Source organism: Acomys russatus, chromosome 10 (assembly GCF_903995435.1).
Source record: "Acomys russatus chromosome 10, mAcoRus1.1, whole genome shotgun sequence".
Taxonomy (NCBI): Eukaryota; Metazoa; Chordata; class Mammalia; order Rodentia; family Muridae; genus Acomys; species Acomys russatus.
This window is the reverse complement of record NC_067146.1, coordinates 55,522,681-55,545,801: the sequence shown is the minus strand read 5'-3', so window position 1 is coordinate 55,545,801 and position 23,121 is coordinate 55,522,681. Positions and strand designations below refer to the sequence as shown.

The window sequence follows — 23,121 nt, the reverse complement described above, 5'->3', positions numbered from 1 at the left end:
CTTAGCCCTTTAGCATCGGGCCACTAAAATTGAAAGTGGCTCTTTGCTGCTAAGATCTCCTTACTACCTCAAGGCAGTCAGCCTCTCCTTCCTGCCCTGGGGCTTTGGAGTCAGGGAGAGAAAATGGCCACTTGTGGGCTCCAGTCGGCCTCAGCAGGAGCTGTCCATGCTATGTCTGCCTCAGCGGACCGCTCAATGAAAACTGGACACCTTTCTTGCCTCAGAAAGCCCGTGGCCGCCACCATGGGAGCTGTCCATGGTAACGACAACCTCTCCTGCCTCAGCCTATTGCCTTCACAGAGGACTCTTGTAAATTTTGGGTACATTGTACACTTTATTACTCTTCAAGGCAGAAAATTGGCCCAACTTCTGCCTTTGGGATGAGAATTTGGGATGAGAAGTCTGTACAAACCCCCACCAATCCCTGAGCACCCCTCAGCTCAGGCTTGAAATCCTACCAATCCACACTTAGGAAATCCCTGCCCTGCCCCCACTCCCACCCCAGCTCCCTAATAAACCCTATATAAAGGCTGTGTCTAACTAGTTAGTGCTGTCTCCTCCCAGGAGCAGAGGTAGCCACTCCTAGATTCCTCCCTTTCCTGGATTTGTCCCTCCAACGCCTGCTGTGACTCTTTCAGAAAGAGAAGGAGGAGGAATGAGGCTCAGTTCCTCAGGGTTTAGGGGGAACCCTCCGCTGGGAGCTGCATCATTTTTGTTGAGGAGGCCTCCTCTCAGAGCTGTGAGGTTCCAGGGCTCCCGTGCCTCAGGGACACTGTCCCACCTCAGGGCTGGGATACCTTCCCAGCTCTCGGAGTTGTGGACACTCTTTCACCTGAGTACTGGAAGGCAGGCCATATGACACAACAACACACACAAGCAACAACAGTGTAGTCACTCACTGGTAAACTGCTCGTAGCCTCTCACCCAAGGCTCATGTAAGCAGTTCTAATCAAATCCATTGCTCTACCCCACTACCAAAAAGGCATGAAAGCAGAAGGGAGACGGTTTGAGAAAATGAAGGGTTCACCTGGGGTGGGAGAGTGCAAGGGAGGATAGTGAATGTAAACATGATCAAAATGCATTATACATGTATAAACATGTCATAAGACCCATCATCATGCATGATGCATGCTAGTAATAGAGAGTAAATTCCACTCTGCACTAACAAAACAAAACAGGCTGGGCATGGTGGTTTACGCATTTAATCCCAGCATTTGAGAGCAGAGATAGGTGGGTCTCTCAGTTTGAGGAGATCCTGGTCTACATAGTGAGTTCCAGGCCAGCCAGGGCTGCATAGTGAGACACCCTCCTCCCAGTTCAAGGGGAAGAAGAAAACAAAACCCACGTCTTGAAGGCCTGACCCCTTTTCTAATGTGAGCCAATGGAGTAAAATAAGAAAAGAACAACCTGAGTGGCAAAATAATGTTTTATTCCATGGATGACAAACACGACCATGCCACATCCCCGTGGCCCTCCGACCCATTCTTGCAGCCAGAGCTGGCTTCCCTTTTCAGACCTCCTGGGCTTTGCCATCGGCCAAGCCGGCTGAAGTAGTGAAAGCACGTTCTGCCTGTCAGCACGAGATCCCTCCTCACCAGTGGCTATGCATCACCTATGGAAAACCCCCAGGATGCAACGCTTCCGACAGACCTAACAAGGACCAATGCTTCAAGCTCATGTGACAGAACCAAAGCCCCCAAACATCAACAACAAAAAAAATTGACATGGACACATCTCTGAGGACAGTGTTTCAGGGCACCCCAGCAAGAGTGGAAACTGGGGTGATCATTACTGATGTACAAGTCGTCAACAATCCTGAAAGAAAACAATGGCAATTGATATATTTCAAACTGGCCCTTCTGGAGAGGCCAGATCAGCCAGAGAGGTGTCTGCATGCAAGCTCAACACAAAGTTAGCGTCGCAGAGGGGGAGGGGACTGCACAAACGCCAGACACACGTTTCTTGCTTTATATACAATGAAATGAAATATACATGGGTGACGGCGGCCATACATCTGGTCAGGTTGTATCTTACAGGGCTGGTGAGGTGGGACAAAGCTCATCAACCTCGCTGTCAGAGTAGGAAGGAGGAGTGCTGGCGATGACAGGGCGTGGTCCCACGCTGCCATGGATTTACTCAGCAGATCTAGGAGTGCTCTGTCTTGTGTCTTTTAACAAAATGTCACCTGAAAAGACTGGAAAACTGGAGGGGAAGGGGGGGAGCGAAGAGAAGTAGTTTTAAGGACATACGTGACAGGTGATGATGGCTCCACAGGCAAGTCCTAGTGCCACTCAGGGGGAGAAAGGCTTCCTGATGGGCTTTCCGTGCAGGCTGCTGGGTGCTCTGTGTCCTTGGTGTCTGCAATACCTCCACCAGGCTTAACAGAGACAGCGGATGTTCCAGAATGATTGTTCTATCCAAACAAGCAAACGAGTGCAACATGGGGAGCAAAGCAACAAAAGACAGACAGAAAGAAAACCTAGAGGGCAATGATGCAGGCGCAGAGACAGTGGGGTGTTCAGTTAAAACCATAGAAAAAATACAAAGTAATTCTACAAGGTTAACCATGGGCAGAGCTACAGTCTTACTTTGTACAGAAAAGACCTGTTTTGTGGGTGCAGATAGGAACAGTGGGGGCTTTTCTAACCACACAGGGGGCCAGGCATGTACGAACACTGCCAAGACAACCATGCTGTCCTGTTGCCATGACACAGCTCTGTCAGCCAGGAAGCCAGGCAGGCCTCACAGCTGAGAACATGAGCGCATTGCACGAATGCAGACGGTGGGTCTCCATGTTACAGAGAGAAAGCTTGGACTACAGGGCTGGTTTTTGTGGACTCAAAGTGTGTTTTCACTGTCATCTGTCCTTCAATTTGTCCCCCTGGGGGGAGGGGCTTGGGATGTGCCAGTCATTGGGGGGCCAGGAGTAGCCGAGGATGCTGAGGTGGGGTTGTTCCAGGCTGTGTGGTGACTCACTTCCACCTGGAGCTTGTCGCCCCACCAAATGGCCTTCAGTATCGAGACACATGCTATGGAATGCCGACCACTGGCTCTGCCCTTGGAGGGAGGGTGGTGGTGGTGGAGGAGTCCTCAGTTGCATATTGTTGTAGAAAGAGCCATGTCTGTGCTTAGGTCTCAAGCATGGTTAGTCCTCTTCCTCCTCCTCTTTTGCTGTGGCTGTTGGTAGCTTGTCCTGGATCCTGAAACATTCCGCAAAGAAGCCGAGGATGGACCTGTACAGGTGCTGCTTGAGCGCCGCGCTGTGGAAGTAGTGGCTTTCATCTGGGTAGATCTGTGAAGGGCAAAGAGTGACGTCACTCACCCTAGTTCACCCTCCTAAAGGGACTGCTAGAGGCATGGAGAATGTGCAGTGTAGCAAAAGCCAGGCTCCACATGCTGAATTCTAGCTGCAGGATGAATTTTCTAGCCACCAGGGTCCTAGTGTCAGTACCTTTCCCTCTGGGAGTTGTTTCTGTACCAGGTAGAGACCTCTTGCAGCCCTAGCAGGCCATGAAAGCTGACCGGTCTTCCCAGAATCTCCTGCCTCAGCATCTCTCTTCCCCTCACCAAAGGCAGTAAGGGTTGGCTGAAGAAAACTAGAAAACTTCTCATTTGGCAGACTTTCTGGCCAGATTGACTTGTCCTATTTTACAACCTGGGTATAGTACTTAGGAGCTATAGGGTCACAGGCCAAGGACAACACACACACACACACACACACACACACACACACACACACACACACGCAGAGAGAGGGAGGGAGAGAGAGAGACAGACAGACAGACAGACAGACAGAAAGAGACAGAGAAACACACAGACACACAGAGAGAGACAGAAAGATACAAATGCAAACATACACACAGAGGAAGAGAGAGAGAAAGAGACAGACAGACAGACACACACAGACAGAAAGATACAAACATGAACACAGAGAGAGACAGAGGTTAAGAGACAGAAAAGCACACACACACCCATATACACACACATACACACACAGAAAGATACAAGCACACACACACAAAGCGAGATGAAAGAGGGAGACAGACAGATAGAGACAGAGACAGAGACAAAGAGAGATGAGGGAAACAGACTTCTGGCTGGGTGGTTCTCTGAGGTCCAGGCCACCTATCTTCATCCTCACATACAGGTTTGGTGTACAATCACCCGGCTATGTCTTGGGTCCTGGTGACATGAGAAGGAAAATTGAATAATGTCCATTTCTTGTGTGTGTGTGTGTGTGTGTGTGTGTGTGTGAGAGAGAGAGAGAGAGAGAGAGAGAGAGAGAGAGAGGAGAGAGAGGGAGAGAGAGAGGAGAGGAGAGACGAGAGAGAGGAGAGAGAGAGAGTGAGAGAGAGAGAGAGAGGGAAGGGAGGAGAGAGAAGAGAAGAGAGATGAGGGAGAGAGAGAGAGAGGAGATGGGGAGAGAGGCGAGAGGAGAAGAGAGGAGAGAGAGAGAGAGAGTTGAATACTACAATACCTGAAGGCACTAGGACAAGGCTTGCAACAAGGAGAGGGTTGGTACACAGACTTGTCTGGCATGTTGGCCCATTTGTATATGGCCAGTGCAATGACATAACTTGCCCTCTAGAGGCGCTGTGCCAACCTTGAATGCTTGCAGCGCTAGAAGCTAGGCCTGACTTAGAATCTCATACTTTCTAGATCTGAGCCCAATCTCATTCAGAATCGTATATTCTTTGAGTGCAATTTCATCTTTTAAAAAAAATCATGTCAGGAGCCGGGTGCTGGTGGCGCACACCTTTAATTCCAGCACTCGGGAGGCAGCTGCAGGCTGATCTTTTTGAGTTTGAGGCCAGCCTGGTCTACAAAGAGAGTCCAAGACAGCCAGGGCTACACAGAAAAACTCCTGTCTCGAAAAAAAGTGATGTCATTAGCCTGGACTGTGTATGTTCAACTCACAAGACGTACAGAAGGCAGTGAGGTACCAGCGTGCCTCCCCTCTTGCTGTGGCCCCTGTCCCTGTGCTTTCCCCTGCAACTTGCCATGACTGCAAACGCTTGCGTGCCTGGGAGGGCATCTACTGTGTTGGCACGCATGGCCCTGGGTGAGTTCCTAGTCTAGGCACAGGTGCAGCATAACAAATCCCACGTGTATCACACCCTGGAATGTAATGTAAGCAAGCCCTCCATACCACTCAGCAGCCCTCAGGCCATAGCCCCTTCCTGACACAGCCCACACCCACGGCTGCACAGACTGCTGGATGCTGAATGGTCAAAACTAGACAGACACTCTCTGATGCAGGCAGGGGCCTGTTTGCCTCTGAACTTTAAAAAGAGAAAGGGGTTATAGTCGTCCTCTCAAAGGAACCAGAGGGCAAGAAGGAAACGAGAGAAGTTTCCAGCATCACCCCTGTGCACTGCTGGGAGAAGACAGGGATGGATACCAGTGAAGACTGCTGTAGGTCATGGGTTTCGTTTCTGGGATGGGCAGTTCTGTTGCAGCCACAGCAGTATGGGTGCAACTCACAGGGGCCACCCACACTGTGACACCTACAGCACACTGCCAGGAGAGTGTGTGTGTTGCCTTGGCTTTGCTCCATGCTTAGAAGAGGAATGTGGGGCAGGGTGGGGTGGAACGAATGGTGGTGGCTTGGGTATAGAGCTGATGTGGACACCACTCAGTCCCAGTGACAGGGGCCATTTTGCTTTAAGTAGCACACCTAACAGGTAGCATTCCATACCTGTAAGCTGTAATTGGCCTTTCCCTTGATCAGATGTGTGATGAGATCAGCCGTGTGCTGGAAATGAATTTTTTCTATAGAAGAAAACAGAAACAAATGTTTGCCAAAAGTCACATCACCACCCAGGGGACTTTCAGCACCAGGGGGCCTGGGGGGCAGGGTTGCTCTGTCCTCACCATCAGCCGTGGCATGTATGATCAGGAACTGTTGGTCCTCCAGTAGTGACACGCGGTGTGACAGCTTGGTCATCTGCATGTGTGGGGCAAGGGGACAGGGTTAGCTGTTGACCAAGGAGCAGGTAGGGGTGGGAATATTGATAGAGGGGTCAAGGGAAATGCAGGGAAATGCCAGACCCCCTGAGAACTAGGCTGCCTGTGTCATGGGAAAACAGCAACTCCCTCAGGAGAGAAGGGGAAAGGGGAGATAAGAAGCAGGGGGTTCTCCAAGCCTAGGCAGCCGTAGAGGACCATTATGTCACTCAGTGACACTGAGCAGCCTTGTCCCTCTGTCCTTGCAGACTCCTGCTTGGACCACAGGACACCGGCCTTCTGCTTGTGCATAGCTGATGACATGATGTCTGAGATGGAGTAAGAAACCAAGTTCACAGTTCACCCTCCCAAAGGGAAACAAACAGGCCTTGCTGTGGTAGCAGGAGCCCCCAACAGCCAGCAGCTCCCCAGGTTCTCTCATCTCTCTCCCTCACCCACCAAAGCCAAGCAGGACAACAGGGGCCACATCTATCCAGCTCAGTGCAGTGGGAGGATGATCCCAAGGTTTTGGTGGTGGGGAGAACTGGGAGGGGCGTGGCTGGGGTGGGAGGAAGGACAGGAGTAGATTGACCAGCTTCACCTGGCTCCCTCCGTGCCTTGCCAAGTAGCAGCCTTGGCCGACATACCTCATACCCTCTGCTGTCCAGTCCATGGAGGCCAAGGTACCGCTCGGAAAATGCAGAGGCTGGACAGAGACAAAGGGAAGGGGTCATATCTCAGCTTCTCAATGGCTCCAACGGGGGCAGAGCCCAGGTGGAAGGGAGGAGGCTGCCACATGCATAGTGTTAGGCTTGGTGTGTTTGTTTTGTTTTGTTTTGTGTTTTGAGACAAGGTCTCCCTATGTAGTTTTGCCAGGTCTGGAAACTGGGATGGCCTCATACTCACAGAAATCCACCTGCCTCTGCCTCCCAGGTACTGGGATTAAATGTGTGCACCAATGCTTTGGGCTTAAATGTTTGGGTTTTAAAAGATATCTCCAAAATCTTCTGGGACATGGCATAGGAGTCAATCTCTCTCCCTCTCCCTCCCCCTCTCCTCCCTCTATGTGTGTTTGTGAGTGTGATGCTCACATGTGCCATTTCTGGTGGATTTCTGAGTCAGCTTAGACCCTGTGCCAGGTCACAGGGAAGGAGGCAGGTCGCCCACAACATTGTGCTGCCAGGACAATGAAGGCCTCACTTAGGGCTTCATTTCAGAGTCTCAGGGTGTCTGTGGAATCTTGTGAGTTAGGAGGGCAGTGGCAGGGACTTCCCAGCTGTGGCTCATTAAGACCCAGGTGGGCTGGAGGGCTCCTAGCAGGCTTGGAGCCACAGGTCCTACACTCAGCACTGAAACAAAGGTGTGTGTGAGGTGGTGTGGTCTGATAAACACGTATTTGAATCAGGCAAGTTCAGACTAGCATGATTAAGAAATTAAAATCTCCCTGACACAACACATTCTCATGGGAAGGTTATCAGGAGTTGAAGCAGGGACAGTCTTGCGGGAAGGTCAATGAAGTTTGCATTAAAGCTGTGAGCCCCTGGGTCATGAGCCTCAGAGGCTGCTGGAACAGCACGCTGCCCAGCTCTGGCCTGCTGCATGGGGTCTACAGGTGTTAAGAAAGGGCATGTGGGGCTGAGCGTGGTGGCACACACCTTTAATCCCAGCACTCAGGAGGCAGAGGCAGGTGGATCGTTGTGAGTTCCAGGCCAGCCTGGTCTACAAAGCAAGTCCAGGACAGCCAAGGCTATAATAGAGAAACTCTGTTTCGAAAAACGAAGAAGAAGAAGAAGAAGAAGAAGAAGAAGAAGAAGAAGAAGAAGAAGAAGAAGAAGAAGAAGAAGAAGAAGAAGAAAACGCAAAACATGGACCACAGGCAAAACACAGGGAAGGGAGCACTCCCACAGCACACCGGCAGACGGAGTAAAGGAGGCCCCAGGTTCTTGGCATCATTTACTATGGAATCCCTTGGAGCCCTGACCAAAACGCATACCCTCAGAGCCACTTAGGACTTGTGTTGAGTATCACTACACCCTGCACTGTCAGAGGAAGGGATGATGGCCAAAGAGAGGACAGTCCAGAGTCCTGGACTCTAAAACAGTGGAGTCAGGGGCCATGTCTGCCTGGGCAGATGGCTCTATCTCACCGGGTCTGTCTGGACCCCTCAACAAAGTCATCCTGATAGCGAACCCCCACAGCTCTGGTCTTGCTCATGGAAAGCTTCACTCTGCACAGAGAAGTGCTGGGCAGGTGCCATCTGTGGGCCTGGAAGGAGCCCAGTTATTAAGATGCCCCTTCCCTGCAAGATTCTCTCCCAAGAGCAGTGCTAGCCTCACCATCACCAGCATAGTCTGCAACCACCATCCCTCTTCCCTTCTTCCTCCCTCAGCACTTGCCCAGCACATTTCAGCAGCAGCGGAAGCCTGCATAGGTATTGCTACCTGCCTCCTCCCCATCTCTGGTGACAGGCCCTTCTGAAGTCATTACTGTGAGCTAGCCTTGGATGTTGGAGAGCGATTATTACCTATTGGCAGACTGACCACCTTTATTCCAAACACAGACTAGAGACTTCCCTCCTGCCTCAGGGAGGTATGTGTGCATCGGTATGCCCTGGGGGTGCTTGTTGTTGGGCACAGAGGTGCTGAAGGGAGAGGTGGGACCATGCTGCAAGCTCAGCACTTGGTCTCATGGAGGCCATTACCGTAGAGTTTGAAGTCTGTTATTGGAGAGAGCGCTGAGCCGCAGGTGAAAGTCTGGCCTTGATTTTCTCCCTTGGCTGGAAGGATATAAATGCTCAGGTAACCACCATAATCCTAGGAGACACAAGACAGGAAGAAAAGAGGTGGGGGGGCAGTTGTCACCCACAACTCAGTAGGATACCAGCCTCGGCCCAAGAAGGCCAGCCCCCCAACCTGTGCGTGCATGTAGTTTTTCAAAAATTTGAACTTTATGTATCTTTGTTGGGCTGGGCATGGTGGCGCACGCCTTTAATCCCAGCACAGCAATTGGGAGGCAGAAGCAGGCGGATCGCTGTGAGTTCGAGGCCAGCCTGGTCTACAAAGCGGATCCAGGCTAACACAGAGAAACCCTGTTTCAAAAAATCAAAAACCAAAAACCAAAAAAAAAAAAAAAAAATCTTCGCTGGGCAATAAGTGAGATAGGAAACAGAGAGTTTCCCAGCTCCTCGCTGTGTGATATGGTTTCCCCGTCTTCAGGACCCAGTGCCCATAGACCCAGGTTAAATGTGCTAATGGCGGAGATGTAACCTCTCTCTGCGTAGGCTGCTGTCCAGCCCAATTCTAGCCCAGCTGACTGCCCATCCGCCCTTCCACTTCCTCATGGATAGCCAGTGCCTGTCTCTGTGTGATCTGATGAAAACTGAGCCAGAGCCCAGCAATGGGGTGGAGAACAGGCCTGCCACTCAGGGCTTCATGAAACCATTGCATGTGTCCTACGGGCAGAGTGAGCCCTTAGCACCTATGTGGCCTGACCACTGGGCATGGAGAACACCAGCATGGGTCTAGTAGCTGAAGCTGTACCCCATCACCATATAGCACCTTCCAAGTGTTACGGCTTGCTGAGAAGAGTCAAGGGGAATGGGATGGATGTGACACTCCCCTGAGCACAATTGGGCTGAGAGAACTAGGCAACAGGGGAGGCTGCAGAAAGCTTACATGAGTATGTGGGTGTGTGAGTGAGCATGCTAGGGCGGGGGGGGGGGCAAGGTGTGACCATTTGTGAGCATCTGTATATGTGTGACCATATAAGCAAAGGAACCTAAGAACGTGTGACATGTGTGCTTACATATATGTGCATACAGCTGAAAATACAGTTGTATGCATATTGTAAGCCTGTGTGCTGATGTGGACATGTGAGCATATATGTGTGTGTGTGAATACATGTGTATATGACTATGTAAATGTTGATATGGTATAAACATCATGTACATGTGAGAGTATATGTAAGCATATATAGCTAGATAAATGTGTGTGTGTGTGTGTGTGTGTGTGTGTGTGTGTGTGTGTGTGTTGATGAAGTCTGGGTAACATCCACATCATGCCAAGCTCCCCACTGTTTTGATAGTGTGTCTATCTTGTTATATTATAATGTACCATGGTCATGGTTTTTTAGCAGGGCAGGAGAATCTTGTCAATATCTTTAGATGACAATGAAAGTCTTTCAGTTTTCCCTTCCTTCCTCCTTTCTTCCTTTCCTCCTTCCTTCTGTCTCCTCTTTGTTGTCTGCAGACAGGACCTTACTATTTAGCACAGGCTAGCCTTGAACTCTCATTCCTCCAGTCTAGGTTGTGTGAAGACGGGAGAGTGGCTTACTAGGCCATACAAGTGGCCCTTGGAGTCCTAATTGCCATCCTTGGGCCTCCACTCCAGCCCCTATGGGCTAACCTAGGCCATGCCATGGGCTGCCAGGTGGAAACTGTTGTGGTTTAGGCATGAGAAGCCCACAGCTTATCTGCTTGTCTTCAGTCCATCTGTGCAAACATGAGTTCCTCATCAGAACTCACCAGGGATGAAATGGGGAGCTCAGTGAAACTCTCTGATGAGGACCAGGCTTCTTGTCTCCCCTTTCAGGTCATGTGACATGGGTCAAAGATAAGCTGTCTCACACTACTGCAGTTCCTAACCTCTTTCTCCCCCCACTCCTGACACCAAGCCACAGGTGACCTTGGTGGCTTACTAGAAGGCTGGTGGTGACAGCATAGCTCTGCGTTGCAGGGCTCAGGAGTCCAGACAGAAGACAGCAGGACTCACCTTCCCAAACACAGCCACTCGTGTCTTGTCAATGTACTGTTCCTTCAGCATGGTCCTGCAGGCAGAGGGAAGAGAAGAGTAAGAGCTCTGTGCGTCTTCTTATAGCCTGTGGTCTACGGCCATGTTGATTAGCCATAGCATGCATGGAGAACATCTTCAAATTAGAAAGGATCTTGGGATAATAAGTGCAGTTGCTTATTGCTTTTATTTATATTTATTTGGTGCCCACAGTGTTTACATCCCAAAAACACAGCACCCTGATGAGGCTTCTGGAGGAACTTCTAGAGGCATAGCTGAAGCCTTGAAAGCAGCTGGGAGCACCGGAGACCTGCAATGTGGTGGCTTATGTGACTGTCCTTACACTGGGGACTTTACACCCATCAGGGGGGCTCCAAGGGTATATGAGCAGGCAGAGGACATTCAGAGCTGGAGAGCTTTAGGAAGTTAGCGTGACAGGCTGGCCTCAGCCCCCCACTCCACACAGAAAGTCTGCCCTGAGGACTCTTGATCTTTCTCCTGGGTTCTCCATGACAGAGAGGATACAGTGAGGCTGACTAGGACGAGTTAAGCCAGATAGGATGAAGTAAGCACTGGAGAAGACAGGAAGGAGCCTAGGCAAGAGGGCAAGAGGCAAAGAGCCTACTCCTACCATGGCTCCCGTGAACCCCACTCAAGCCCAGCCTGTGTAGATGCTACCTCGTTTTCCCTGGGAAGCCTGTCTGGTGTAGTGCAGGCTGCAGGCAGCTCGCTGCTCCTCCTCCTTATAGACAGACACCAGTGTTCACTTGCTCCTGTCCTTCCTCTACCAGGAATTATCCCACAGCCAGAGTCGGGGCCATCTGGTCTCCTGGGAAGCCAGCTTGCTGTTTGATGATGCCAAGCCTTGCAAGCATTCCCAGGCTATCAAGTACTGGAATGTGGGATCCTGCCTTCAGGGAAATGAAGAGAAGGCTACCAGGCTGCTTTGGTGTCAAGGAGCTTTCTTCCTTTCTGGAAGTTTCCAGAAGTCTCTTAAGCCTTCTTGACAGCTAGCAGTATTGAAAGACTGTGGAAACTGATGTTATCATAGTCATGGCTATCCTGAACTGAGAAGAGTCGCCTTAAGTCGGGCTGTCCTGTGTGGCTGGATACATGTCTTTGTTGACACTGGAGCTTCAGGCCTGGGGTCTGCAGCCTCCGTGGCCCTTCACACAGCTCCTTGCCTTAAAGATAAATACAAGTGTGTGTGGTGGTGGTGGTGGACACTTTTGAGATGTCCTCCTCTGAGCCTTTTTATCTTGTGTGTATTTTATTTTCTGTGTATTTTGCCTCCGTGTATGGCTGTGTACCACATGCATGTAGAGCCCTCAGAGGCCAGAAGACAGCATCAGGTTCTCTGGAACTCGAGTTATAGACAATCTGAGCTACCAGCTACCACGTGGGTGCTGGTATTGAACCCAGTTCCCCTGCAGGAGCAGCCAGTGTGCTTAACCTCTCATCTCCAGCCCCATGTGGTTTGAGCCCCATAGACTCACGTATTCCTAGCTGGGGGCATATTTTGGGAGTTCTGGTTGTTTTTTTTTTTGTTGTTTGTTTGTTTGTTTGTTTTTTTGAGGTGGAAACTTATTGGAGGAAGTGGGTCCCTGGGAGATGGGCCATCAGGTTTGCAGCCCAGCCACACTTCCTGTATTCTGTTTCCGGATCCATTGGGATCCAAGAAGAAATAGCCAAGCTTCCTGCTACCACAAACACTGTAGTGAACCCAAACAAACCTCTCCTACCTGAAGCTGCTTCTTGTTAGGGACTTGGTCGCAGAGAAAAGTGATGACTGCATAGACCCAGCTCGGTCTTGGCCTCTGGCCCTGTGCTTAGAGCACTTCAACACAGAAGCCACCAAGCTGTGTGCAAGCCAGCAGAGAAGCCTTCAGGAGACTCCTGTGGGCAGTCTCTCTGGAGACATGCCTGCAATTGTCCACAGAGCATTGCTAGAGAGAGCGTAGAATGCATGTACAGGCAGCAGCAGCAGCAGCTGGCATGCCCCAAGTGCAGCCCCTGCCAAAAGCATCCTGCCCGGGCCCTGTTCAGGCAGCATGCCTGCTTACCTCACAGCTTCCATCTGGTCTTTCTCCTCCAGGAAGCCGAGCCGCTTCCGTACTTCATGCAGGAGCTTCGTTCCCTGGAAGCCACTGCCTCGGCCGTCACACTTGACCACCACTGCCCCATGGCTGCTCACCAACACCGTTTCCCAGGTCACCTCAAACCTCTCCGACACACTCTGACTCCCTGGGGTGCCGTCCCTAGAAGAGGTAGGCTTTTAGCATGCTGCATGGTGGCTGACAGACACCACACCTGAGAAGGTTTCTGATGGGGAGCTGCGAGTCCTTCCCTTTGCCTGATGCCCTGTGTCTGCTCCATAGACTCAGGCTCTAGGGTGTGCAAGCCAGGAATCATTCACATACCCCTCAGAGAATCCTATGGCACCATAGTCATCTCAAGGCCGTGTGTGTGTGTGTGTGTGTGTGTGTGTGTGTGTGTGTTTGTGTGTGTGTGTGCACATGTGTGAGAGTGTGTGCCAGTGTCAGAGGCCAACTCTGGTCTTATTCCTCAGGTACTATGTGACTTGTTTTGTGCTGTTGTAGTCTCTCACTGGCCTGGAACTCAGCCAAATAGGCTAGGCTGACCTGGCCAGGGAGGCCTAGGGACACTCCTGCTTGTTTCCCCAGTGTTGGAATTTTGGGGCATGTCACTGTGCCTTACTTTTAAAAAACATACTTTCTGGGGGGTAGAACTCAGGTCTTTGCACTGGTGTGGCAAGCACTTTAGCTATGTCTCCCCAATTTTTCTTTTGGTGAGCATTCCTAACATGATTAACTTCTCCCTGTCTGCTTGGGGTTTGACACACATTGGTCTGCTCCTGACCCTGCGCCTGTCACTTGAGTGGCCAAGATGTGGGACTTCCTTAGCGGGTCCTTGGTGTGGAAACCTTCTTTATGGTTAAGTTGGAAGAAACAACACACAGGCTGGCCCAGTGACTTTCCCGCTTTGAAGGGTGAGGTACCACTCTCTCCAGGAGGCAGGCACTTGAAGCTCTCACTGTGGGGAGGTTAGGGAACATTGCACATACTCTTTCTTTCCCCATTGAGCACACTGTGCTGTAGCTTCAAAAGCAGTTCCAGTGGAAATGTACACCATGGGAAGTGGCCAGTGCTATGGACAGATCTGGACTCAGTGAAGACAGATATGGGGTAGAGGGCACTCTTGTGCTACCATGCATCAGTGAAGGGCAGGGATGTTTTCTGAGAACTGTACTGTTGGGCTGTGTTAGGTATAAACATCAAACTGAGCTATATGAAGATGTCGCTAGATGATATGATTTTATGGGACTATGGCCCATAGATACTTGTCAAAGGCAGAAATGTTCTCATAGTCTCACTACAATGATAAAAATACGCTAGCCCACGGCACTTCTACCTATGGGAGGTCTTCAGGAGTTATAGAAAGAACCCATTCTTTGCTGACAAGCAAACCTGTCTTAAGAGTTAAACAAACAGCAAGCCAGTCATGGTGGCACATGCCTTTAATCCTAGCACTCGGGAGGCAGAGGCAGGTGGATCTCTGTGAGTTCGAGGCTAGACTGGTCTACAAAGCAAGTCCAGGAAAGCCAGGACTACAACAGAAACCCTGTCTTGAAAAACTAAAAACAAACAAACAAACAAAAACAAACACCAAAACAAACAAACAAACAAACAAACAAACAAACAAATCTATCCCATCCTCCACTGAAGGGTTCACCATTCCCTTTTCTTGCATTGTTGGGTCCCAAGAAAGTACCAGAGAAAGAAAGAAAGGAGCCGTCATACTTACACCACCAGCAACAGGGGGTAGTGGCTCGTGTCGGTGAAGGTGGCTGGTTTCAGGATCTGCATTGGCAAGTCTGGGGAAAGATGAAACACAACCAGGTCAGGGCCAGCCAGGGCAAGAGGTTGGACTAGCATGGACCCTGGTTCTGTGGATGCCCTGTGGGAGAGAATGGCAAGAAGCCCATAGAAGGAGATTCCACAACTTGTGGCCCTTGGGCAGGTCCCTGACCTTGTAGCTATCTCTGGTCTGGAGCTCAGACTTCACCTTTCACACAAGAAGTGGGCTAGCCTGCTCAGGTCCCACAGGTAGTACCTGCTGGTGGCACAATTCCACATAGTAGAGCAACTGAGGGCAGGGTCCATTATGTACTGGGTTGGATATGCTTATTTTTCATTTTATTTATGGGTGTTTTGCTTGCATTTATATCTGTGCATGCCTGCAGAGGTTAGGGTGTTTGGCCCCCTGGAACTAGAGTTACAGACAATTGTGAGCTGGGAATTGAACCTGGGTCCTCTGGAAGAGCAGCCAGTGCTTTTAACTGCGTAGCCATCTCTCCAACCCAAGAGGATAGATGTTTGCGAGCAGTTGGTTCTGGGAGAGGAAGAGACTAAGGTGAAGTGGCATGCTGAGGTGAGAGGTGTGTGGAACTGAGGGGTGGGAGCACCCTCTACCATGACAAGTGGCTTTGCAGGCTTCAGGCTTGTACCAGGCAAGTCCAAGCATCTGCTGGCTCCTCGAGGGCAGGGCCCTAGGGAAGGACCTGGGAGAGCTGTGTTGTTCCTGTGGCCATCAAGGTCACTGGGTTTGGTCGCGGGTGGCGTGATGGAGTCCCGAGGTGGGGGTGGGGTTAGAACCAAGCCTCGGGAAATTATCCCACACCAGTTTCTTTGCTCACTCCCACCTCCAGAACAAGCCTCCCTGCCCCAGCAGGAATGTGTTTATTGAAGGTAACTATATGCCAGATTTCCAAGGCCCAGCAATTAAATGGGAATTAGTGGCTTTCTGGTGCAGTGACTGCAGATGCACCCTAGCCCTGGCAGCCTGCTCTCAAACAGCCTTTCATTACTGACTCAGCCTGACTGTTAATGGCCTTGCAAATTGGACCCGTGGCCCAGGGACTGGCAGAGAGGCAGGCACTGCAGAGTATCACAGAGGTGCCCACAACACATGGTGTGGTTTTACAGGAGCTGCCTGCCTGAGGAATGCACTGAGGGAACCTTTCTGAGCACCATTTACTTTCCCTGAAGCCTTATCTGACAACAGAAATAAAAACAAAACCGAAAACAGGTCTCAGGAAGGGGACCAACATTGTTGGGACTTTTTGTTCCAAAGGGTGGTTTCCCATGTCAGGTCTTGGTGGACCTAGTGGTCCCCAGTTCCCTCTCCTGCCACAGTGCTGAGGAGGATTAGAAGCAGGGCTGGGTGCTAGCAAGATTCCTTTGTGGCTTTCCCAAGGGAAGGTGGGGGCTGTCAGGACGGGGAGCAGTAGGCAAAGCAGTGAAGAGGAAGGGGAGGAGTCCTTGCAGGGAGGTGAGCTAGCTGCCACCAGTGAAAAAAGCCTGGGGCAAGGACATGCTGCAGCAGGGCACAGTGGCATGCGGAGGAGAACAATATCCAGAGCATAGACTGTCCCTGTCTCAGTCCACAGTCTCCCTCCTGAGACACCGCCCCCCCCCCCATTTCTTTCTTTGTGCCCTTCTAAGAGCTGTGACAAGAGGACACCTCTGGACTGGGGTAGCTGGAGGGAGCTGGACCCACAGCCCAGCCTGTTCCCATGTGACTGACTTCAGAGGTGGGTAGAGCTCCCTCCAGGACACCAGGGACAATAAGCATGGTCTCACATGACTTGATGAGGGACCTGGGGTTTTTTGGTGTGTGGTCTGCAGTGGGTTGCATGGGTGGTTGGTGAACTTCTGGTTGCATCATGTCTCACTTGGGGTCCTGTGGGAGAGGAGTCCACAGAGGCCCCCCTAAAGCATCTCACTGATATCCATGTTAACCCAAAGCCCACTGAAGCATGGCTTATACCCATGATCCTGTGCAGGCAACCTTCCTACACAACTTGGCCCATTCGCTGTTCTCTGAACACCCATGCCATTTGCTTTCTGTTGTAAATGAGGTGCCCCTCTGATCACTGTGTGGTCCCACTGTACACTTGGGGTCCTTGCTTCCTGCTACTGGGAATGTACAACCTGCAGGTGGCTGTACCATCTCTAGGCTGTGGAGCAAAATGATGTACACACATACACACACACACACACACACACACACACAATATGTCAATAGTCAAGAACCACTGGCTCTACTAGAAGCCAGAGCAGATTCAGGAACCCTGGAACTCTGGAAGGTACCTACAAGGGATATAGCTTCACTTGCCCCTCCAGTGAGTCTTGTCTGCTTTCTCTACGCCTGGATACCCTCTCCTCCCAAGACCGAGCTCTCCCAGTGACTGGATCAGACAGAGTCCTCCCAGGAATGGTGTCCATGATTGCAGAGATATTGGCAAGTGAGATCTGAGTGAAGGACTTGGGGGACCTTTGATTTTTGGGGCTCCAAGTAACAGCCTACTAAACAGTTCTGTGCCAAGTTGCAAGAGAATCTAGAAAGGAGAGCAAGGGAGATGAGGCTCCTTGTGGGCACCGAACACTGGGCATGTCTAGGGTTAAGGGCAGTGGGCAGCTGTGAATCTGGGGTCAGCCAGGTTGAGCTGGGAGCCACATGGGTTGAGAGATGGGATTTTGATAACTTTCTGGTGACTGCTGGTAGCTGATTCCAGCAAACAGGCTGGATCTTACAGCCTAGGAGGCTACACTCATGAAACAAGCCAGCAGATGATGTGAAGGAAGAGAGGCAGGAGGAGAGCGGTGTCGGGTACACCTCATGCTGTGAAGACACATTCCAGACGCATTTCTCCAGTTACGCATTTCTCCAGTTGTAAGAAAGCCTCTTCTCAGCCTGCAACCAGCATCTGGAGGCAGGATGCTGAGCAAGGGAGATGGTCCAGGCGATGAAGGTGGTGATCCTTCCATCCTGTGCTCTTGAGCAGAGAATCGTGAGCTCTGCCGGCGGGTTTTTGTTATCACCAGATCATCTTGAGGCTGGGCACAGGGAGCTGGAGACAGGATGGTGGCCAGGAAGGAAGGTACCTGGGTGGGACCGGAGCCTCCAAGGTGGCTCTGTTGACCTACAGTACTTACTGTAATCTTCTATCTCGATTTTCCGGTACTCAATCTTTGGCATCTGCCGGTCACTGATGGCCTTCTGCACGTGCTCGTTTGCTTCCAAGTCAAACATTTCTAGAAGTGAGGAAAGAAGGACACATTAGACTCTGGGACCTAGGTGGCCTGGGGGTTTTCACATGCCTCCCACAACATCCCTGTAGGTTGCTTGTCACTGTACAGAGAGAGAAGCTATCCGCTCATTCAAGACCCTGGGCCCTGGCCTCAAATCAGGAACATCAGCAGATCAGAGATCTCTGTGCTTTATCTGTCCATCTCTGTCTCCATACATTTCTGTTCTCTCTGACATTTGTCACTGGTGTGACTCATTGTAAGACTGTTGGGTTCAGGAAAGCAACACCAGTTATCTGTGGTGGTGGAGAAATAGCCACAGTGACCAAGCAATGACAGCAGATACTGGGCTGTTAGTTTTATCAGCCACCTGACCCTCATATTTCTTACTTTAACCTATAAGTTATCTGGTCTTTAGAGACTTGAAGCTGGTGACCATAGTCACAGATGGCAACATCGCACGGAGCAACTTGAGGGCCTGGCCTCCCTCATATAGGTTAAGGCCACTTAGTGTGACTGTGTTGTGGCTTATCTGCAAGGCTCTTCATTCTGTAGCTAATGACACACACACAGATCATGTCAGACGTCTCTTCAGCTGAAATGTAGGTAGCCCATTTCGCTCAGCTGCTGACAAGGTCATGGGACCCACCCCCGTTTTACCCTCTCATATGTAATAAGCACACAGGACTTCCTTCTCTTTTCGTTCTTTAGGTTACATGTATGGTTGGCTAAGCTCAGTGTGAAAGGGAAACAAGTGTTTATGAGAGACTCTGCCTTTAGCTTGCCCAGTTCCCTGGAAGGCTGGCATTAGGAAATGTCTTAAAGCCATGGTTCTGTGAAGAACGTCTGGGTCTCTCATGGCCTCTTTAAAACAAAGCTGCCTCCCAGGCGTGTTCCTCAAGGGCATCAGAGGTTATGTCATGGCTGCTGTAATCCCTGTTTTTGTCTTTGGGTAGTACACAGCACTAGGTGACTCTGGGAGCTTCACCCTCCACAGGAAGCAGGGATGGTGTGCTCTAGGAGCAGTGCAGCAGGGTAGAGCTCCTGTGCTGATAGGCTGACGAGTGACTGAAAATGGTCAGCTAGCTACCAGCCACCACACATGGCCGTCCAGCTCCATCAGCCACTACTTCCACAGTAGCCAGCCCTGTGTTTCTCCCTGAGGCTTTCTTTCCCTCTGTTCCCTTGGAGAGGAGCCTTTTGCTCTGCCTCCAAGACAGTCACAAAGGAAACAGGACTGAGAGGCACTCTAGGGGTTTTGGAAGGCCAAGGCTCTGTGAGGCGCTGGAGTTCAGGCTGCCTGAGGAAACTGAGGGCCAACTGCTGACCATTCCCTGCTCCACGTGTGAAGCCAACGACACAACAGAAAAGCAGAGTCCGGTAAATCGGCTGTAGAGTCTGGTAAGTCGGCTATAGAGTCCTTGGTGCTTGGAAGACTAGTTACATCTGGACGTCAGTGTTCACTGAATGCTGATTCTGGCCCGGTTCACTGAGAGTCCCAGACCTAAGCTCATGTAAGAATCGGGGCATAGATCTCAAGATGTTACCTCAAAGCTTCAGCTCACGGGGGTCCCTTAGAACCCTTGTGCTGACTGCCTTCGTGGCAGCTTGATACTAGCCTGCGTCATCTGGAGTAGGGAAGCTCGAGACTGAGAAAATGCCTGTAGACAGGTCTGTGGTGCACTCTCTTGATTGCTCCTCGATGTGGGAGGGCCCTGCTCACTATGGGGTGCCATTCCTGGGCTGGCAGTCCTGCATTCTATAGAAAGCAAGCTGAGCACACCGCAATGAACAAGCCAGTAAGCAGCACCCTCCGCGGCCTCTGCTTCAGTTCCTGCCTCCAGGTTCCTGCCCTGAGCTCCCTGGATGAGCTATCAGATGAAATAAAGCCTTCCCTCCCCAAGTTGCTTTTGGTCAAGGTATTTCATCCCGGCTGTAACTTCCATTGTCACCACTCTGCCTGAATGTGTGATTGACCTAGGTGTGGCATGGGGAAGGAACCTGGGGTGTGTGAATGGGGGTTGGGGGTAGCTGCAAACATGGGAGCTCATGGGTGTTAGTACAATCAGCAAAGGCCCAGTGAAGATGGGTACAGTGATGTCACTAGCTTCTGCCACCAGGGCCCTAGGGGAACTTCATCTGTGGAAGCAGGTAGGTGCCAGGACTGTCCAGAGCCTGGACAACTGGCCCAACTCTCCTTATGTGTAAGCCAGCTCTGATGTCACTCTGCAATCTTATATGCTGTTCCAGAAGAAGAGGTTCAAACTCCGATCTCAAGTGTGTGTGGCTGCCCACCCAGCTAAGCTTTGCCAGAGTGAATGCAGACACAGTCAAATACCCATTACCCACGCCCGGCCCTGGCAGTTCTGGCCTTGTGTGGGGCGTAGCAAGTTCTAATCACTCACTGACTATTCCGGCAGCCTTTGAATAGCTTGCTCCTCTCTATTGAAATCCCACCTTCTGCACAAGAGCACCAAAGCAACAGACTATTAAATTTAGTTAAATATTAGATTTCTCATTTAATGATTGCCCGCACAGCCGGGTTTATCAGCAGAGAACTGGTGGTCTCACGGGGGAGTTGAGTTAAGCTAGTTTATTTGTTCCCCTAATTGCATTCAAAGAGGGCAGGAGCTCAGAGGAGAAATAAGAAAAGATCGGTGCATTCCCAGAGGACTCTGCCTTTGACTTCGGGGCTGCAGGGACCTCCAGGCTGCAGCACACACATGGCCACTCCTTAATTAAATGTGCGCCCCTCTAATATTTGGTGGAATTAGCTATTATCAGATCTGGACACTGTGAGCCCACAGAGACAAATGCCTGCCTAGGAAGCCACTCCCCTGGCTATGTGGCCTATGGGCTGTTCCCACATGGCTCTGGGGCTTGGAGCAATCGCCACTATGCCGAGTCATTGGAAAACTGGTGACCAGATTACAATGGAAACCACAAACAACTGCTCTGGAAGGGGAAAGAGGCTGCCTGGCCCTTAGCCTGGGGTTTTGTTTCTGTAGACTGAGACTCTACAGGCTGTGTGTAGTCAGAGATGCGCACGCCGCTTATGCAGAAGCTCTGTGCTGCACGGGTGTCTGATGGTCAGGCAGTCCCATTCTTCCCAACCCCCACTGGCTCTTTTCATTGCTTCCCATGCATTGTTCTTTTCCGTGCTTGCTCTTTGTGGCAGAGGCCATCCATCAACTTGGGGCTACATCCCTCAGCTAACCTTAAGAGCAGACCCAGAAGTATAAAGACTTTTCAACTTGCTCACCTCAGTTGGGCCTTTCTTCACTCTATGTTTCCTTGTTACAGTTTGTGACACAGATGGATTGTTCTTTGGGCCATAGCTCCTCTCGTTGATTCTCTGGCAAGATGCTAGGCATCTTGAGGGCAGGGTCAGATAAGTGGTCTTATCTCTAGCCTTCAGCATTGTGCTGGACATCATGATGAGGGCTACAGTGTGTGTCCAACACCCAGGGGCACTATGCGTTGGTATTGTGGTTGTCACACTGGTCAGTTGATGATGCTCCAGAGCCCCCTGAGAGGTCTTTGCAGGGAGTGAGGTCTCTGGGTCTCTCCTGGTTCTCTCCACAGACATCCCCGAGGGCGTGGGCACAATGTACCCTGTTTATCTTCCACTTGGCATTTGTTATGTGCCAGCTTGTCTCTCTAAGATTCTATGCTAAGACCTCAACAAAGCTGGTCATTGACCCTTCCCAGAAGGTTCCTGTGTGCAGCTAGTGGTGGTCAGTGGCAGGGTGTTCTAGCGGTTTTGTGTGGACATGGGACAGTTCAGTGTGGCCTCATGGACACGGAAACATTTGGGGCTCAAACTCAGGCCTTATGAACCAGAAGATATTTAAATGATTTCATGCCCATAGGACCTTGGCATAGAATTCTGGGGGAAAGCAGGGGGATGTCAGCATCAGTTAAAGAGTGAAAGGAAAGGTGCAAAATGTTGACTGTTAGAGAAGACGTGGTTAAAAACTCTTGGAAGAGATGGCGGTAGGAGCAAGTTCTGATTCCGTAGGACCGTGTTGTGACTCTTTGCCTCAGTGACAATGTTTGACCCAGGTTTTCTTCTTTTCTATTGGGTGTTTAGGTTGGAACCCAGGGCTATATGCATGCTGGCAAGGCAAATGCTCTCCCACTGGGGCATGTCTCAGGCATGGTCAGCGTGAACTTAGGGGCAAGGTGGCTGGCTCTGTTTAATTGTTTGCATGTAGCTCAATATACTATGTACCTAAAAATGACCATGAGCTTCTGATCATCCTGCCTCTACCTACCCCCCACCTCACACCCCCAGTGCTAGGATTTCAAGTGTTATCCCATGCCCAGTCTCTCTGGTGCTAGGGATCAAACTCAGGGCTCTGCGCACGATAGGCAAGCACAACTGAGCTACATCTCCAGCTCCCTTCTCTCTCTCCATCCCCCTTGTCCTGTGGATCTCTACCCTTCTGCAGTACCCTTCTGGGCCATCTTTACCAATCAGGGCTTCTGATCCCTACTGCCCATTGATACCAGATGTCTTCTAGGAGGGGAGTCTGACAGGCCACCTCAGGTCCTGCAGGGCATCAGTCTAGCTCTGTAGCACTGCCTGTTGTTGGCATCCTGCCTTCTTGGTTATTTTGTGCCTGGTACTCAGTACTGGGTATGGGGGGTAGATATAGCCTCATGGTTATGCGCAGAGATGCTCAAGGGACAGAGAGACAACTACCAGGTGGCCAACTGGGATGGTTCTAATCTTTACAAAAAACAACTGACAGGGCTGGGGGTGTAGTTCAGTGGTAGAACTTGTTTTAGCATGTGTAACAAACAAATACCCCTAAATCAACCAACAAATGCTCATACAGACTGCATGGAATGTTGGGAAAGAGAATAACCTGTCTTTTGTGTGACTGAGGTGTGGGCCCTGGGAAGCCTGAGTGGCTCCCAGAACTCCTGAGCTGGCTTTCAGGGTACCATAGGTAGGCAGGATGTGGTTTCCACAGATACAGCACATGTCATGTCATCAGCCCACTCTTTTTCTCCTGGAGGGTGTTCATGAACAGTCTGTGATCCCAGCTCTCTCCTACATGGGGCCCGTAGCCAGCATCTGCCTTGCATGTCCATCTATGCGAACGCCAGAACCAGTAGTAGACAGATGTGGCCCTGCTGGTGTTCCCCATCTCTGAGTGGTTAGATGCTTCAGACACATGAGTAAAGACTTTCTTAAGGAAACAGCTTTTAAATAATTCAGAGTCACATCTGTCAATGCCCCACAGGCTCTGTTTGGAGACATGATT

General features: G+C 50.8%; 1 protein-coding gene across 4 annotated transcripts in view; it reads right to left on the bottom strand.

Moving 5' to 3' along the window:
* Positions 1 to 3,045: 3,045 nt before the first annotated feature.
* Dpp6 (dipeptidyl peptidase like 6) overlaps positions 3,046 to 23,121 on the bottom strand; it is an 846,101-nt gene continuing 826,025 nt past the window's right edge. For all 4 annotated transcript variants that reach the window (XM_051152206.1, XM_051152208.1, XM_051152205.1 and 1 more), the window contains exons 18-26: positions 17,753 to 17,851; positions 14,559 to 14,628; positions 12,797 to 12,991; positions 10,716 to 10,770; positions 8,648 to 8,759; positions 6,594 to 6,652; positions 5,875 to 5,947; positions 5,699 to 5,772; positions 3,046 to 3,292 (exon numbers count right to left, since the gene is read on the bottom strand). In XM_051152206.1, the coding sequence (XP_051008163.1) occupies positions 3,146 to 3,292; positions 5,699 to 5,772; positions 5,875 to 5,947; positions 6,594 to 6,652; positions 8,648 to 8,759; positions 10,716 to 10,770; positions 12,797 to 12,991; positions 14,559 to 14,628; positions 17,753 to 17,851 (884 nt within the window). In that variant the 3' untranslated portion in view covers positions 3,046 to 3,145. The remainder of the gene's footprint in view (positions 3,293 to 5,698; positions 5,773 to 5,874; positions 5,948 to 6,593; positions 6,653 to 8,647; positions 8,760 to 10,715; positions 10,771 to 12,796; positions 12,992 to 14,558; positions 14,629 to 17,752; positions 17,852 to 23,121) is intronic.